Source organism: Mytilus edulis, chromosome 10 (genome assembly GCF_963676685.1).
Source record: "Mytilus edulis chromosome 10, xbMytEdul2.2, whole genome shotgun sequence".
NCBI classification, from domain to species: domain Eukaryota; kingdom Metazoa; phylum Mollusca; class Bivalvia; order Mytilida; family Mytilidae; genus Mytilus; species Mytilus edulis.
Genome location: NC_092353.1, coordinates 9031769 through 9051796, shown reverse-complemented (window position 1 = coordinate 9051796; position 20028 = coordinate 9031769). Strand labels below are relative to the sequence as shown.

General features: G+C 31.4%; 1 protein-coding gene across 1 annotated transcript; it reads left to right on the top strand.

Annotated features, from left to right (window-relative positions):
• Positions 1-7474: 7474 nt before the first annotated feature.
• On the top strand, positions 7475-19322 carry LOC139493325 (uncharacterized). The gene is made up of 6 exons (XM_071281642.1): positions 7475-7647; positions 13051-13431; positions 15018-15386; positions 15694-16116; positions 17665-17788; positions 19107-19322. The coding sequence occupies exons 1-6, from the start codon at positions 7575-7577 to the stop codon at positions 19189-19191; spliced, it is 1455 nt and encodes a 484-aa protein (XP_071137743.1). The 5' UTR covers positions 7475-7574; the 3' UTR covers positions 19192-19322.
• The last annotated feature ends 706 nt before the right edge of the window (positions 19323-20028 follow it).

The window sequence follows — 20028 nt, the reverse complement described above, 5'->3', positions numbered from 1 at the left end:
TTGCATACCTACCAGTTTCTATTGATAATGAGTGTGCACTTATTCTTAATTTAGTGATAAATAAAAAGTTAACCACAGTTTCCATCTTTATCTTAGATAGTTCAAATTTAATTTAATTTTGTAGAAATCTTCTAGTTTCTGTTTGAAATTACTATAACAATGCTTGTTAAAGGGTATTCCAATATATTTCATTAATTCAGATAATTTATTAGACCACAAATTTTCTCTGTACTAAGTTGATATTTTAATAGGATTGATTGATTGTTGGTTGCTTAATGTCCAGTGGCAAATATTTCAGGCATATCTATCAGGACGAATATTTACACAGTGTCTGTAAATTGTGTCATTTTAGGATAATTTAGTTTGTATCAAGCGGATACATTGTTATGACACAGTGTCTGTAAATTATGTCTTTTTAGAATAACTAAGTTTGTATCAAGGAGATATTCTGGTAGGACACAGTGTCTGTAAATTGTGTCTTTTTAGGATAATCTAGTTTGTATCAATTAGATCCATTGATAGGACAAAGTGTCTGTAAATTGTGTCTTTTAAGGATAATATAGTTTGTATCAAGTAGATATGTTGATAGGACAGTGTCTGTTAATTGTGTCTTTTAAGGATAATATAGTTTGTTTCAAGTAGATATGGTGATAGGACAGTGTCTGTAAATTGTGTCTTTTAAGGATAATATAGTTTGTATCAAGTAGATATGTTGATAGGACAGTGTCTGTAAATTGTGTCTTTTAAGGATAATATAGTTTGTATCAAGTAGATATGTTGATAGGACAGTGTCTGTAAATTGTGTCTTTTAAGGATAATATAGTTTGTATCAAGTAGATATGTGATAGGACACAGTGTCTAAAAAATTGTGTCTTTTAAGGATAATACAGTTTGTATCAAGTAGATATATTGATAGGACAGTGTCTGTAAATTGTGTCTTTTAATGATAATATAGTTTGTACAAGTAGATATGTTGATAGGACACAGTGTCTGTAAATTGTGTCTTTTTAGGATAATATAGTTTGTATCAAGTAGATATGTTGATAGGACACAGTGTCTGAAAATTGTGTCTTTTAAGGATAATATAGTTTGTATCAAGTAGATATGTTGATAGGACACAGTGTCTGTAAATTGTGTCTTTTTAGGATAATTTAGTTTGTATCAAGTAGATACATTGATAAGACAATGTCTGTAAATTGTGTCTTTTAAGGATAATATAGTTTGTATCAAGTAGATATGTTGATAGGACAGTGTCTGTAAATTGTGTTTTTTAAGGATAATTTAGTTTGTATCAAGTAGATACATTGATATGACACAGTGTCTGTAAATTGTGTCTTTTAAGGATAATATAGTTTGTATCAAGTAGATATGTTGATAGGACACAGTGTCTATAAATTGTGTCTTTTAAGGATATTTTAGTTTGTATCAAGTAGATACATTGATATGACACAGTGTCTGTAAGTTGTGTCTTTTAAGGATAATTTAGTTTGTATTAAGTAGATATGTTCATAGGATACAGTGTGTGTAAATTGTGTCTTTTAAGGATAATTTAGTTTGTATCAAGTAGATACATTGATATGACACAGTGTCTGTAAATTGTGTCTTTTAAGGATATTTTAGTTTGTAGCAAGTAGATACATTGATATGACACAGTGTCTGTAAATTGTGTCTTTTAAGGATAATTTAGTTTGTATCAAGTAGATACATTGATAGGACACAGTGTCTGTAAATTGTGTCTTTTAAGGATATTTTAGTTTGTATCAAGTAGATACATTGATATGACACAGTGTCTGTAAATTGTGTCTTTTAAGGATAATTTAGTTTGTATCAAGTAGATACATTGATAGGACACAGTGTCTGTTAATTGTGTCGTTTAAGGATAATTTAGTTTGTATCAAGTAGATACATTGATATGACACAGTGTCTGTAAATTGTGTCTGATAAGGATAATATAGTTTGTATCAAGTAGATACATGCAAAGTGTCTGTAAATTGTGTCTTTTAAGGATAATTTAGTTTGTATCTAGTAGATACATTGATATGACACAGTGTCTGTAATTTGTGTCGTTTAAGGATAATTTAGTTTGTATCAAGTAGATACATTGATATGACACAGTGTCTGTAAATTATGTCTTTTAAGGATAATTTAGTTTGTATCAAGTAGATACATTGTTAGGAAACAGTGTCTGTAAATCGTGTCTTATGAGGATAATTTAGTTTGTATCAAGTAGATACATTGACAAGACACAGTGTCTGTAAATTGTGTCGTTTAAGGATAATTTAGTTTGTATCAAGTAGATACATTGATATGACACAGTGTCTGTTAATTATGTCTTTTAAGGATAATTTAAGTTGTATCAAGTAGATACATTGAAAAGACACAATGTCTGTAAATTGTGTATTTTAAGGATAATTAAGTTTGTATCAAGTAGGTACATTGATAGGACACAGTGTCTGTAAATTGTGTATTTTAAGGATAATTTAGTTTGTATCAAGTAGATACATTGATAGGACACAGTGTCTGTAAATTGTGTATTTTAAGGATAATTTAGTTTGTATCAAGTAGATACATTGATAGGACACGGTGTCTGTAAATTGTGTATTTTAAGGATAATTTAGTTTGTATCAAGTAGATACATTGATAGGACACAGTGTCTGTAAATTGTTCCTTTTTAGTATTTTTGATTTGTATCAAGTAGATACATCAGAAACAGTGTACATGTCTAGTGGCTTTCGAAGCGTTCCGTAAATTGTATAATTATGATATCATTTGGCCACCACTTTTAGAATCACTTAAGGCATTTTTATTGCATGCAACTATATTTATTGCTTATATGTCACTTGAAACAAATTAAATGGGGTTATAGGACAGCTAACTGTTATCCGTAAAGAAAGATCACGTTGAAAAATTTTGCTATTATTGTTATCCCATTCTCAAAAACGGATCAATGTTGTCATGGTACATGTATAGAAATAACAGAAACTAAACTAGAATAGTGTCTAATTTATTTGTTAAAAATATGAAATGCAAAGACCAAAGGTTAAAGTCTCCTTATTCTCTGACTTTGGTGACAAGTACCAGTGTTCATGTGTTCTAAGTTTTGAAAGTTTGAATACATGTAGGAATAATGGATTCAGTTTCATTTTGAATCGGAGATATGGTAAAAACCAATAAGCATGAATAAAGCAGCCACAAGAATGTACACCTTTGCCGCTTAGCTATATATACAATTGGGAGATTGTTACATAAAATAGCCTGAAATATATAATAAGCCCGATATATTCACATCTGACGGCGTTACTTTATCTCATGTGGGCAATTGTTTTTTTTTTTTTGTTTTTTGTTTTTTGTTTTTTTTCTTATTTCATTACAGGGTAATTTAAATATAAATATATGTGTGTGGTCATTTAAAAGTACGGTCACGGCGGGTGTGTTGTGTCGCTACCGCATTTGTGGCGGTGGTCGAACTCAGTGTCCAATAACTCTTGACATAGCCACTGAATTCGACCATGTGGCGAAAATAGCGACACAACATCTACAAATATATTATGCTTCTTATAATGGAATTATGTATCCGCTGAGCTTCTGTTTCCCAGGGCCAGCATCCGATATATTTTGGAAGCAATAATGTTAATAAGGATATTATATTGATATATAAGGAAATGACATTATAAGGAATAACAATAAGGTGGAAATAAGGAATAAGAATAATGTGGAAATAAGGAATAATATAAGGAATGGACAATAATGTGGAAATAAGGAATAAGGAATGGACAATAATGTGGAAATAAGGAATAAGGAATGGACTATAAGGTTTAATTATATATACTAGGGACTTGCCAATTATGTTTCTCGGCAGTCCCATTCTTTGTCAAGCCGTGGCCGTACAATTTTGTACTTTTGCCAAATAAAATATTTCTTACTTTATATATTTGTATGTCATTTGGCCCCACGTTGTCTCAGATAATAAGATTTATTCCTATGAAGAATAAATCCGGTTATCGGAGGAAAGTGGGCTTACGTTTTGGGAGTTGTCCCGCTTTGAACACGTGGTGGAACTTGTTATGTATTATGAGTCACGTTAATTATTTTAACCTTGATAACTGTGACGTCATCATTCTTTCTTTACCACGTACGATACAGCAGAGGGAAGACGCAAAAAATTGGGTTCCGTATGAATTAACTAATGTTTGTTTCAAAAGTTACCCACCCACCCACCACTTAAATTAAAGACATATATACTCCTAAAATGTAGTTAATATACATGTGTTAAATGTTATATTATGTTATATCATGTTGTTCGTTTTTCTGCTGTTTTTGTTCTATTTTTCAGGTTGAAATGACTGGTAGGTTATTCCGATTGTAATCCCAATCCTTCGTCACGGCTTCAGATAAAGACTCCGACCATTGTAATCCCAATCCTTCGTCACGGCTTCAGACAAAGACTCCGACCATTTAATGGCGAAAATAGCGACACAACATCTACAAATATATTATGCTTCTTATAATGGAATTATGTATCCGCTGAGCTTCTGTTTCCCAGGGCCAGCATCCGATATATTTTGGAAGCAATAATGTTAATAAGGATATTATATTGATATATAAGGAAATGACATTATAAGGAATAACAATAAGGTGGAAATAAGGAATAAGAATAATGTGGAAATAAGGAATAAGGAATGGACAATAATGTGGAAATAAGGAATAAGGAATGGACAATAATGTGGAAATAAGGAATAAGGAATGGACAATAATGTGGAAATAAGGAATAATATAAGGAATGGACAATAATGTGGAAATAAGGAATAAGGAATGGACAATAATGTGGAAATAAGGAATAAGGAATGGACTATAAGGTTTAATTATATATACTAGGGACTTGCCAATTATGTTTCTCGGCAGTCCCATTCTTTGTCAAGCCGTGGCCGTACAATTTTGTACTTTTGCCAAATAAAATATTTCTTACTTTATATATTTGTATGTCATTTGGCCCCACGTTGTCTCAGATAATCGCGTATGGCCTTTTCAACAATTTTTTATTCGAGCGTCACTGATGATTCTTGTATAGACGAAACGCGCGTCAGGCGTTTAATCGCCTACAAAATACTCATCAATGACGGTTGAATAAACAATATATTGAAAAGGCCAAATAAAGTACGTAGTTTTAAAAGGAGCATTGACCTCTCTCTTAAATACCCAAGTATTCAAATCAGAAACAATTTTAAAAAGGAACCTACAGAATGAGCTGAAAATTGATACGAATTCTAAATTAGTCACTTAATATTCAAATTTTGTGCAAAATAGTAATAACCGTCTACTAGCAAAAACCTTTAGTATTATATGATGACTATTTGCGGTATGCCGTTGTTTTTCCTTGTGTGTATGTGTAGTTTTTGTTCGAAGTAATACGGTGTTGGTAGGTATTGTGATCTGTTTTGCTGTGTGTTACTTTTAACGATTTCTGCATCTTCCACATTGTTCCAATACCTGAGTGTATAGATCTTACATCGAACTTGTCATTAACAAAAAAAAACATGTAAACTGTCGAATAAAGTTACTGTACTTGAGAATATCTTCCAGTTATACGATAGACGTGATCTACATTTTCTATTTCCATTTTCTTGATAAAGGAAATCCTTGAGCTGGTGTTGAACTTTCGGAATAAAATATAAGAAAACAGGGAAGTCAAATGGAATCTACAGTTCTTCCATCTTGTCAAATGAAATCATGATAGCGTCCGTGAAACATTTAAAGATATGATCGAATCTTCGATTATTAACCGCAATTCTGATTTGCATTCACTACAATTGATTTTTTTTTTCGGTGCGCTGAATGTATAAATACGCAACCGCGTCAAGTTAGAATAAGGAAGTAAGTTTCGATGCCTCAATGAAAGAATAGTGCAACACATTGTAGTTCGTTGAGATCATCCTTTCGTACATTTAAGGAACTCCATTAGAAGTTGGTTGACAGTACTTCAAGCAACTATAATTCGATCAACCTCAACACCCCTTTAGCCTACAAAGGAAAAATTAATCAACATAATTATGAACACGAATATGTTCCAATTGTCGTAACCCCAGTCACACGATTTTTTTAACCGAATGTGACAACATATCATTAGACTTACAATGCAAGTCAGGCTTTAGACCTTGTATTTGATATCGACAATTAAATTGTTTAATAAATCTGTCAAATAACTTCCATTGAAAGATGGTCTAAAAATAATTATGTGGCATCTAATAACAGGTTACTAACATGGCTATGTAAGATAACATGCATGAGGATATCCATATACACCTTATCGCTAATCCCGGCTGACCCGGCCGCTTGAACTTTTGACGCATACAACAATCACTTTTCCATTGAAGCGTCATATATTTTGTTTTATGACGTCAAAATTTTACGGGTACCTATGTGATATCCAGTAATGGCGGACAAATAGCGATAACATGTATTCAAATAAATACTGCGTCAAAATTGACTCTTAAAAGTCCTATAACTTTATGGAACAAAAAATTATAAAATTTGCTAATTCCAATGCTAGTCTAAATTCTCTAATAATAACAACGGCGTAAATTTTAGACCTAAAGTATACCATGTCGAATATCCCTATAAATCCCATAAATGTTGAATGACAAATTATAAAGTTTCAACATCAAATACTTCCTATGGAAAAACGCTCAAAATATTTTTTTTTTTTTTTTTTTATTATTATTTGCCAGAAATATTCATTGGAGGAACATTTTTAATATATCGAAAATAACAACATTAATATTTTATATATACTCTTAGCCTATTAAACGTTTTAATTATAAGTCTTGAAATCTGCATACTAGTATTGCCAGGGCCCTATTAGTGGCGTTACACTATATCATATAACACAAATCAGCCTAATTGTTCTAATCGTGTGTTTACTCAGATTACACTTGATATTTTGGTTAAATATGACATATTTGATATTTCTTCAATTTGAAAAAACCATTAAATAATACTATTTTTAATGTTAAAATAAACAGGAATTGTTAGTATATAGGGTAATAGCTATAAAAAAAATCCAAATTTAATACATACCTAGTCTATGAAAAAAGACAAAAAGAAAGGAAAAGTTTGGGAGTTACCATTTCCGTTATTTAATATATTGAACTAGTTATAATGACATGGTCAATGTACTTCCTAGTTCGATAAAATTTTATAGTGTTTCATACTTCTGGGTCGTTACGAAAATTCCCTTCCATTGCAGATAATAAAAATAGAAAAATAACTTTGATTTGAACAACTGTAATTAAATAAGGAAGTATGTAGCGCATGATTGGTTATAAAAGAAATTATAAAAGAAAATCAATATATCTTAAAAAATTGAATGCATATAGGCATTTAATTGAATTGAACCGCTTTTAAACAGTGACAGTACAGTGAATACACGATATATCTATAACGAATCGTTGCATAGGTATTGTCATTGAACACTTGTTAAATGTTATAGAAAGTCTTGAGCAGTTTTATTTAACCAAACCCTAGCCTACAAAGTATAAACTTCATTAGAAATGATACAGAAGAGTTGATATTATCCGATGGAATATTTGATAAAATTCAATAAATTAAGTGGGACAATATTGTGTTTCTGTGTGCTGTTTTTACAGTCTGGTAAGATATAATGGTGTGCTGCTTTCCTTCTTCACTACATGTGTGGGTTTCTATTGTTTGCACTTTCTTCATTTTGTATTAATTGGATGGTAGAATAATAATAACTATGTAGTGACTGTAAATAAAAGATAGAGAAAAAGCTGTGTCACTTATAATGGTGAAATATTTCCAGCCTTAATTATATACAATTTGGGTTAAATAATTTCAACTTATAACAAAGAGAAGACGACCGTATTGTGGTATAACATGTATCCAAAAAAAGATAAAATTTATTTATACGAGCTGTAGAAACAGGACAAAAACCGAGGTTCGCAGAACTTTTTTTTGTGTTTTGTAGCGAGTGGAAGTTCATTTTATATTTCCAACAATTGACAAATTAGTTTTTTTCCTATAATTTACAGCTGGCACTGTTCTGTTTAGTTGTCTGATTTTTTCGTCCATAAGATTTACTGTACATCTTATCTTCCTTATTCTTATTTCCTATTATAATTTCTATATATTTGTTATATTAATCAAGACAAGAAACGATCATCTCAAAACGGTAAAATTCGTTATTCATTAGCAGTAGCTCAAATACGGATTCGACTGACAATATCAGCCATTACATTTATTTGTAGATCTTGTCTTTCTTGTGATGGTGGCTTTTTAGTGTTTTTATCTATAATATATTTTAGTTCTTGAGATGACAAATGATAAAAATGCCTAAAAAATTATAAAAGAATTACCATTTTAGCGTATATTCTCAAGATTGTAACGTGTTGACTTATTTGTAGAATTTGTCTTCCTGATCTTTTTTTCTATTGAAAGTTTATTTCTAGATGATAGGCCAAAAAGGTACAATTTTGCTATTTCAATTATATATATCTCTAATATTATTATATTAAATAATAATAGTCAAACAACTGGTCGTGTGATGCGTCTAAAAATTTCAGTGCAGATATATCTTGTCCTGATAAACATTTGTACCCAATGTCAGATTCTTGCTTTTTAAAAGTGCTTTAGAGATATAAGTCATACCGCATTTTGACCCGCCCCCTTTTTTCTCCCTGTTTTCTTCTTATCCATTACGGCCATTTTGGTTGATGTGCGGAGTCATCAGATACATTTATTAACAAGATACCCTGAGAATAATTTAGGCAAAGTTTGATTCAATTTGGCCCAGTCTTTTCAGAGGAGAAGATTTTTGTAAAAGATTACAAAAAGTATGGTGATTTCACTTTTGGGGCGAAGGAAGTTGTTTGGTACTTAATTTTTTTCCAAATACTAATTGTAAAATTACCAGTCATTTGTTTCACTATGTAATTTTGAATTTTTCATGACATCACAATGGCATCACATCTGACATTTGAATGTTGGACTATAATGTCTCCAGACACATCATATTTTTAATTCACAAATAAAATGGAAATTGATTTTGACAGTACTGAAATATCTGACTTTTTGTGCGATTTGTTCCATATAAATAAAAAATAGGGTGATATGGTGTGAAAGCCAACGAGGTAGCTGACGGCCATTTGAAACTGACAAAAACACATACAATAAAGTCCGATATGAATTTGTTCAGAAAAGAAAATACCCACACCATAAATCCTCCTTTCTTTGAACGTATTTTATTACAGACAGTATTAAACCAGTACTAATCACCAACTTCCTTGTGTATAAGAATGAAGACAATGTTCTCACATTAAGATGTTTTATTATCACCTGTCTATGAGACCCTTTGGACTGAAATCATAATACCGTCATAAATGTATAAGTATATTATGTAATTCAATACTGTTTTATATCATATACAATATTTATTTAACCAGATTTAGAAATTAAACTAAAGTATAAACCACTTACAAATACACATTTAGCAAGCTCTTGTTTGGTTTTCTGGACAGAAAACTAAACGTACTGATATAACTTATATACCTGAATTTTTTGTTGCTCAACCAGCCATCTCTTATATATGATCAGGCGTTAAAAACATAACATTAAAAAAGAAATATAAATCAACATGTATCATGTATCGTGCACGATTTCAAATTGATTTCTAATCTATGATTTTTTCATCAACTGACTAAATTTTCTAATTAAGTACTTTATTCAAACAAGACTAAGTTTGTTTTCACTTTTGAATACATTATGTCACCTTTTTGTTTACGACTGTGATCGTCTATTTAGTATTTAAAAAAAAGCTATTTGACATGATAGACAAATTCTTTTGACATTTTTGTATAGAGCTATATATGGATATATGTTATCATCAAATATGCAAAAACATTATTCAGAATTAAAATATTAATGAAAATATAAGTTCATAGAGGTGTGCTGTTCAGTAAAAGAGTACAAAGAAACAAACAATGGGACATATTACAGGGGTGGATCCAGCCATTTAAAAAAGGGGGGGGTTCCTAACCCAGAGTAAAGGGGGGGGGGTTCCAGCTATATGCTGCTATTCAAATGCATTGATCGGCCCAAAAAAAGGGGGGTTCCAACCCCCGGACCCCCCCCCCCCCTCTGGATCCGCGCCTGTATTATGTATTTCTCCTATTACTCTTTGTTAGAGTTGCACTTTTAAAAAAATTATTGCTGAGCAAAGTTTTATCCTGTCCAGTTCTATAGAAAATATTTCACATAACATTTCATTAGATATAATTAAGAAAATAACCGTCACTGGAAATTAACCTATTAAATTTTCACCCTTTTTTCCCTGTGTGCCAACTTTAATAAACAAGTCACCTCAAGTTCCCAAATTCTATAGAAACCGCAAATAAAAAATAATGCTTCTTTAGTTTAAAATATTTATTCATAGTAGATTGGGAAATAAGTTATTGCAACCTATATCAATCCAATTCCACTTTGCGAGTGTTGCTTTGTAGCGGCATTAATTAGCCTGCTCTTTTTCGAAGTCTACAAGGGAGTATTTTACGTGCAAGAGATTTGTCTCTCTTAACACGGGTCAATCATTTATCGTCCCCTTCCGACTATATATCAATGTTTCACAGGACGACTATGCTTGTAAATGGTGTCTAGGGAGAACGGGGATCGAACGAGGAACCTTTGTGTTAGTAGTCCAATGCGCTTAAACCTACACCACGGCTTCTTCGAAACAACCAAGATATATGCTTAAGACTCAGAACTGCAGTGAACTGTAGAATATATTTCCTACAACTGTCAAATCTGAGGAGAATTATGTGTTCGCCGTATTTCTCATTTTGGGCGCCTCACCTTTCTTTTATTGTATTTGTTTGTTTGTTTGTTTTGAAAACAAAATATGATTTATATTAAATATGAACACTTGCTTTAACTTTTAAAACACTATTGATAGAATATTAGTCCTTTACATTGTTGATCGATTTAAAAGCTTAAAGATTTATTTGAGTCTCAGAAAGGATTTCCAACTTCCACGAATCCTTATAATGATAAGTATAAAAACAGTAATCTTAAAAACAATGTATGATTGTTTTTTACTTCCTCAAGTGTAATAAGACTTTACAGGTCATTTTTTAAACAAGTTTGTTCCCAATGCTCAATGAAAGCTCATTCAACAAAGCAGCTTGGACAGTTTCCATTCAAAATCATTGTTCGGTAACAAGCTTTTATTTTTTCCATGTCGTATTTTATGCCAAATTTTGATATATATTTAAAATCTCTTGAAAGTAAAGTTTAGTATTGCGTGGTCGTATCTTTAATGTATAGAAAACATTCAAATGTTGTTATTCATTTTTAAAGCAAAATATTGTCCTATGACATTTTATCCACTTACTCCATTACATAATATTCCATGCCTTTGTATCATGAAACACTGTTATTTTCTATGAAGTAATCTCCAGATAGAGAAGGATAAAGGTCCATAGTAAATATTATCCTCCAGTCTCCAAAGACTATTTCATGACTTTATTTGAAGAGAAGAACAAAGGTCAATAAGAAATTTTGTCCATATAGAGTAATGCATATTTTTGAAATACAAAGGCTTGTCTACCTCAGAAATAGATTACCTTAGCTGTATTTGGCAAAAGTTTTAGGAATTTTCGGTCCTTTATACTCTTCAACTTCGTACTTTATTTGGCCTTTTTAACATTCTTTTATTCGAGCGTTACCGATGAGTCTTTTGTAGACGAAACGCGCGTCTGGCGTCTATATAAAATTTTAATCCTGGTATATATGATGAGTTTATTATCATAGATAGATAGTATGACATTTTATCTTGTGAGCGAGGTGTTATCCAAAATTATATATTATGTATATGAAGACAATATCTCAAAGATGGATTGTCATGAGAAATTATTTCATAAAAGGAGGTTTATAATTATACATTTAATATTTTGGATAATGAGTCATTACACGAGAGGCGAAAGATACCGAACGGGACTTTCAATCTCGTAAGTCAAACAAAATTGACAACGTCATGACTACAAAAGAGAAAGACAAACAGACAAACAACAGCACAAAATACAACATAGAAAACCAAAGACTGAGCAACACGAACTCCACCACAAACGTGTGGGAATATAAAGTGATTTATTTGAAAGTGTTTCACATTGAAATGTTATCATAACATAGTGAAATATAGTCGAGGTGGAGGTAACAATGTTTGAAAGAAAAACACACTGTGTCATTGATCCTACAAGAAACTTACAAATATCGTTGCAGTACTTTCTAAAATCATATTGCTCATTTCTTGGAAATTGTATTGGCTCATAGACGATTGGAGGCTAGATAGAACTTATGAAATATGTCTTCAAATGTTTTTCAGTTTCAGTAGGTACACATACAATTATTTATTTCCCGTCGGATACTACCGTCTGTTTTACTATATTAAACACAAATGACTGGTTCTGTATTGTACAAAACTCCACTGGGGTAAAGCTGATGACCGTAACTGCATTCACGGTCATCCAAAGATGCCGGATGAAAAAGTAGGTCAGTTTCTGTATTGTCTGTTAAAGTGTTTCTATATCATTTTCTTTACAAATCATACATTGAAACGATGTAAATTTATAAAAGAATCACTCGGAAATCACTAATTACTTCTGAGAAATGTGCATGAAACGGGAAATTCGATTTGAAAAAAAAAGAATCAAGAAATCAAGAAATATAAAAAGTAGTTAATAAATAACTTTATATCTGCAATCACCTTGTGTGTTCTTTATTTCGTCTGTTCACCAAACAAATATGGTAGTATCTTACAAAACAGTCGAACAGAATGCCTTTGTATCTGGGTTGCAGTTTCATTGTGATGACTTATAACGTATAAGCGTATTGCAGAATTTTCGATCCTTAGAATGACAAATGGTTATATACGTATTTGAAACTTTTAGTTATTCTTTTTAAACTGGGGAATAAAACAAATCATATTGATTTTATGTGCAGTTATATAAATAAACATTGATTTAAAATTTTATTATTATACAGATTGCACCTTAATAGACTATGTTGACGAAGCCTGTTACGGTAATGGACATGTTGACACCCTTCAACCAACATGTCCGGCAGGAGAGGTTATATATCCAAAGGACATATATACCTATTGTAAGAGAATAGAGACAAACTGTCCACATATTTCCTATGATGGAATTAGGAACGAAACATACTGTTGTAGGTATGTGAATGAAACAGAGGACTGTGGTATGAGATACTATGGTGTAGACCAAGGACTAGAGCATTACAGAAAGTTTACAGGTGAATCCATTGGTTCCTTACAAGTGGCTTGGAACGATACAGATCGTGTATGTAATCAGTCCATATTCTTTCCAAAAACACATTATATGAGGATGACTTATAATTGTATAAAATGTAAGTAAGCATTTGATACAGAATACGATATTGTAATAATATTCGATATTACCTTACTATCTATGAAAAACACGATCATAAATATATGTATGTGTAACGGTTTACTTTTACAAATTGTGAGCTTGATTGAACTTTGTCTAATTTGCACTCGTACCACATCTTATATCTATAAGTAGATAAAGGCAACAGTAGTATAGCGCTGTTCAAACACATAAATCCATGGACAAAAAACAAAATCGGGGTAACAAACTAAAACTGAGGGAAACGCATTAAATGTAAGAGGAGAACAACGACACAACACTACAATGTAACACACACAGAAACGGACCAAGCACCAGACAAAATCCCACGAGAAAAACAAATATAACATCAAAACCAAATACATGAATTTGGGATAGACAAGTACCGTGACACGTCTTATCGCAATGTGAATTTACACTCAAAATTAAGAGAAAACATACGACGCAACGTTAAAATGTAACACATACAGAAACGAACTTTAATATAACAATGGCCATATTCCTGACTTGGTACAGGACATTTTTAAAGAAAAAAGAAATAAACTCATCATAGATACCAGGACTAAATTTTATATATACGCAAGACGCGCGTTTCGTCTACAAAAGACTTATCAGTGACGCTCGAATCCAAAAAAGTTTAAAAGGCCAAATAAAGTACGAAGTTGAAGAGCATTAAGGACCAAAATTCCACAAAGTTATGCCAAATACAGCTAAGGTAGTCTTTGCCTGAGGTAGAAAAGCCTTAGTGATATTACAATCGGTTCGTTATTTGATAATTGATATTAAATACATTCAAATCTTCTTAGTTTCTTTTCCTAAAAAAACAAACTTAAATAGCATGCATGTTTAAAAAATCATGATAGTATTAGTTAAATGTAGCAAAAATCCAGATATGTGGGAATTTTTGTTGTGACCAATTCAAGTTAACGTATACAAAAGAGGGACGAAAGATACCAGAGGGACAGTCAAACTCATAAATCGAAAATAAACTGACAACGCCATGGCTAAAAATGAAAATTATTTGTGGTGAAACACAGTGCTAAGGTTTCCATAGTTTGATGGGTATTTATTCGCGAGCTGCACTTTTTAAACCTAGATACACAATTTTATCATGTTACCGTTGAAATAGTCACTCATGACAATAAAATAATGGTATCAACAGTTACATTGTCCTGTTTTGCTGTACTTTAGATCCTTTTGATTGAATAGCTCTTCAACCTTTGTAAAATATTATGTTTCGAATGTTCCCATATTTTGGTCTCTTGCATAACGGAATATACACTATTTGTCGGCCAAATACGCATTGGATGCAGTACATTTGGTACCGTTTATATTATTATAGATCGATACTGTGAGTAACAAACAGACTTACGTTTCGATAGGGCATTTACAAAACAGAATGAGATTGTATTTGCACCTTTCCGAAAAGTATAACAGTCGAAAGCATATCAGTCGTCATATACAAAGTGATATAAGACGAACTTTAATAAATACAAAACAAAAATACATATGTGTAAATTAGAACAAATTGCCATGCTACTATTTTAAGATAAGATTTTTTTACAGCTAGTCAAATCGTGTCAATGTGCAATAGTTCGGCAAGTGGAGATCAATTATTCTTATGGAATGACGGATATCCGAACTCAGATGGAGGCTGTGGTTTGACATCCGGTTGTCAATGCACTATTCAATCAACAGGAGGTTCTGGTATACAGATAGATGCTTTAGATATTAGATTTGCAATAAATGAATCAACGGGGCTGTGTTCACAGAGATTATATGTGATCGACGGTTCTGACGAAAGTGATATTGCTTGTGATGATGTCAATCTTTTTGAAAGACGGACTTTGTATACAAGCTTGACAGACACAATTCAACTCAGATATGACAATACATACGATGGATCGAATGGGAACTTCTGGATCTTATTACAAGGTTAGTAGTTACATGTATGCAGACTATATGTGATAAAAAGAATATATTGTTATTGAAATATCATCTACTATATCAGAACATATATAAGACACCATTATTAAAATGTATTAAGTTTACAATAAAAAGCACTTTATAGATATATATTGTGCATTATTCTGTATGAACGTAAACACATGTGTTTTTCTTTTTAATAATCACTGATTACTTTTCTCAAAAATTCATGGAACTTTAATTTTTTGAATTGCTTTTTTAGTAGTTAATTTATATGTCAAAAGAAATAAGAAATGAACGTAGACTATATTTCTAGCCACAGATAACAGCCAAACCTTAACGATAACATGTAGTGAAGTTCTATTAACCAATACTGAATACAATTGTGGTGAAAACTTCACAATCATTTCTCCGGAAACAGAGCCTACTACAACAGATACTGTGACAACAAATAGTGAACCAGATTATACGTCAATACCAACAACAACACCGTCATCGTCTACATCTAAAAGTACACACCCTGTTACTGAAGCACTTACTTCATCGCTTAACTCTGATGCTACTTTTCCTACTGATGCTACTGATGTTACTGATCCTACTGGTGTCACTGATTCTACTGATCCCACTGATCCAACTGATGTTACTAATCCAACTGATGCATTCATCACAAAAGCTACTTCATCATCATCTAATACATCCACTAGCAGTTCTCCTGGTGTATCTGAAGCAAGCACCGAAGGTTAGTTAAAAGGGCAAACTTGAGTTTGTCTCAATTTCTTTGTATCAAAAAGAAAAACCCATTACCATGTATGGAATATGTCAAATACAAAAAGTATAGAAACAAAATCTTAAACAAAACAAAGGATTTTTAAACCATTGACAAGTATAAATACCATGGATAAGCTATTTAATTAATTGTTTTAATACATTTTGTTTAAATCATATTTATAGTTTAAAACATGAATGATTTGTTCAGTGTTTATCTTGAGTAAATAATGATTCTGTAAACAAACGCTTGCTTGACATTAAATCTACACAGCAAATACATAACACTTGTAAGATTGACAAATTGTCTGACCTCTACACTATGTACTCTGAGCTTGCTTCCAAGAACTTGATTTAAAGTATTTAAACGTTTAACAATGCTAAGATGCACTGCGCTTAAATTGTTTATCTTTCTTCTGATTTTGATAGTTCTTTCTGATGTTGTACTGTTACACCACTGTCCCAGGTTAGGGAAGGATTGGGATCCAGCTAAAATCTTGAACCCCGCCACATTTTGTATGTATGTGTCAGTCCCAATTCAGGAGCCTGTAATTCAGCGGTTATCGATTTGGCAGTGTTACATATTTGTTTTTAGTTTATTTTGTTTTGTACATTGATTTGGTCGTTAGTTTTATCGTTTGAATTGTTTTACATATGTGATTTCGGGGCCTTTTAGAACTGTACGGTATGGGGTTTGCTCATTGTTGAATGCCTAATGGTGACATATAGCTGTTAATGTATGTGTCATTTCTTGAAGAGGTATCTCATAGCCAATCATACGCCATCTTTTTTTATTTATGTTTACAATTCAAGGCAAGTGATAGTTGCATGTATAGTAAAAGTGTCATAGTAATAAAATTAGTACATGTAGTACGTTCATTGAAGTATAAGACGTCGCTTAGATGTACCACGTCCTCTCGTATCGAGTCAGTTGTATTACATTTGATGTTGAACTGGAGTGCATTATAAAAGACATATTCATTTTTGAATCTTCTCCTTATTACACAAACAACATGACTTAATGCGTATATAAAGAGTTAGACTGCCATTAGTATCATTATCATTATTATTTAAACTTAAATGAAATCGTTCCAGCTAACCCTCCTGCAACTGGTTAGCATCTATTCAAATGTTTCATTTTGCGCATAGACATGTTCGGGGTAAGAGTTCAAAACCGTTCTCCTGTCCGATTTAACATAATCACCAGGATATGGACTTGCACAAAAGTTTTCATTTATGGCGTGGCCATCTTAGATACTTTTTTGAGTCTCTTTTTTAGAACTTATGAAAAAAAGGGGAAAGGAAAAAGTGACAGTTAAGGGCAGATTATTAAGCAGGATGCTGCTATAGTCAGCGTTTACTTATTGTTTTGTGTGAAATATGAATAACTGAGAACAGAAACCCTAGTCATTTATTTCTAGAAAGAGTCCAATAGAAATAATGTTCCCAATAGAAATTATCTTTTTCTTTTAAAAGTTTGTTTTTGTTTTACCATTCAAAATAGTTTATTTTTTAAATATAGAAAAGTCAGCAAGCAAGGGTCCAGTTATTGGTGCAATTATCGGAGTCGTAGCAGCATTAGCCGCAGCAGGTCTAATAGGTTATACGATCTGGAGAAAGAAGTTCAAAGGGAAAGGAAAGGTAAGGTCTACATGAAAGTTAATAATGGATATAAGTTCTACAATATAAAAAAGTCATTTTGCCTACATTTTAAGAATGAAGTTACGTAAGTCTACCTAAAGATAAGCAATGGAGGTACTGTTTATAGAAACAATAATTTCTACATAAAAATAAATAATAGTGGTAACGTTTTAAATCAAAATGAACAACGAAAGATAAATTTACATTTAAATAACCAATGACGCTAGTTCTACATTAAATTATCTTAAATCAAAATAATCTATTATGAAGGTAAGGTTATATTATAACAACGAATGCAACCTCTAAATGAAAATTAGATATGCAGATGGCGTCTTCATTAAGATAAAAAATGAAAGAAAGGTCTAAATTAAGTGGAACAATAGATAATAGATCTTCATAAGAATTAACAATAAAAAAAAAGTTTAGACCCTTATTAACAAGAGTGGTAAGGTCTTCATTGAAATGAACAATATGTGTGGTATAAACAAAATTTTTAACTATATTTCTTTATATTCTTAATAAAAAGTAAAAAAAAACACATTCTATGACGTTTTTTGGATGTCTTGTTCAATCTGATAAGTAAAATTAATTTGTATATTTATTTGAATTTTTATATATATTATATAAGTGGAAAAAAGAGAATAAAATAGATTTTCTCTTTTCTAAATAGAAACCGTTATATATAGTCAGTTGTGGTATATCTTTACACAATTTTGACTGTTATAGCATTGCCGTATTAACCTATTATTTCTATTTGATAAGCTCATTCAATTCTGTCTATTTAATAGAACAATAAACATCTATCACACGTGTGAAAGTTTTAGCAAGCTCTAAACCCAGGTTTAATTTAACAATTGGTTCCGGCAAATGCCTGTACCAAGTCTATGGAATTTGTTTTACACGCTATAGCTACGTTGATTGATTGTGTTTTGTTTTCTGTCAGTTTTTAAGGACTTTCCCCTTCTTGAATTAACCTTGGAGTTCGGTATTTTTGTTATACTTCGTTTGCAGTATTTATACTCAAGACAATACCTTTACCCATGCTTGTTTGCTAGGTCGACCGTGCATTCACTATTAATTTTGTTATCTTACTATTTAAAGAATGTCAATGATTATTATTATACAGTTAAACCACAGGAAGGTAACTAAAGGATGACTGAAAACTTTTTATTGTTCTATATTTACAACATCTTATTTAGAATGTATGGTTCGCCTAGTAAATAAGTAAACTTAACTTGCATGAATGCAATACACACGCAATAAAACCAGTTGTATGTTTATGCAGAATTGTAATGCGTCTTTATTCTACTCTTTCTAGGTAAGCCCAGAAGACGAGTATACGGATTTATTTGACACTGGTGCAGTCAATAGTCAACCTCCAGAGAGTTATAGACCTTTGCCATTATAATGCTATTTTGGCATATTTAACAAATGGAATATGTCTAACCTAATCTTAGCAATGCAAAATCAGGAATGCGGTGCATGTTTTATAACAAAAACAAAAGGAAACTCCTAAGATGACATATTCATTTCAATAATAGAAGTTTTAAATTTACATTGGAAATTTGTATAGCTTTGAATTTTTTTTTTCTTTAATTTGAACTATCGCTATAACATTTTTATACGAATAATGAGTAATTATTTAATTGGTAACGTATTCCAATGTTTTCAGGTAATTCTTTTGATATACATATTCAAATGAAAGTTTAAATTTCCATCGTCATGTTTAATTTAAATTTTTGAAGTCATGGAAATGCGGTTTTTTTGCACACACAATCATCAATATGATCATGTATATTTTGTATACAATACAAAATTATGGAAATTCTTATTCGGGCATGTGACATGACTTGGATTACAATATGATGCTTTGAAGTTTGAATCTTAGATAGATCGATAGATCTAAACTATTTTAGCAGAATCATTCATCAGAGAAACAATAAATCTTCCATTTCATGAAAGGCCATTGTTTTAATGTTAAATTCTATTGCATTCAAAGTAGCTTGTTTGTTGTGTTGTGCTATAAAAAGTTTTATTTCTTGCTCAAATTGTTAATATTACATATAGATTCCTATAGTGATACCAATGTATTAATATAGGATTTATCAATCGAAATAGTTACATTATCAATTTTTAAGTGCGAGTCTCGAGATCGGATATATGAATCGGATAATCCACGAGTAAATATGTAAAAATCTGTTTCTCTAATGATTAATAAATAAATTCTTCTTTTTTGCTAAGGTAA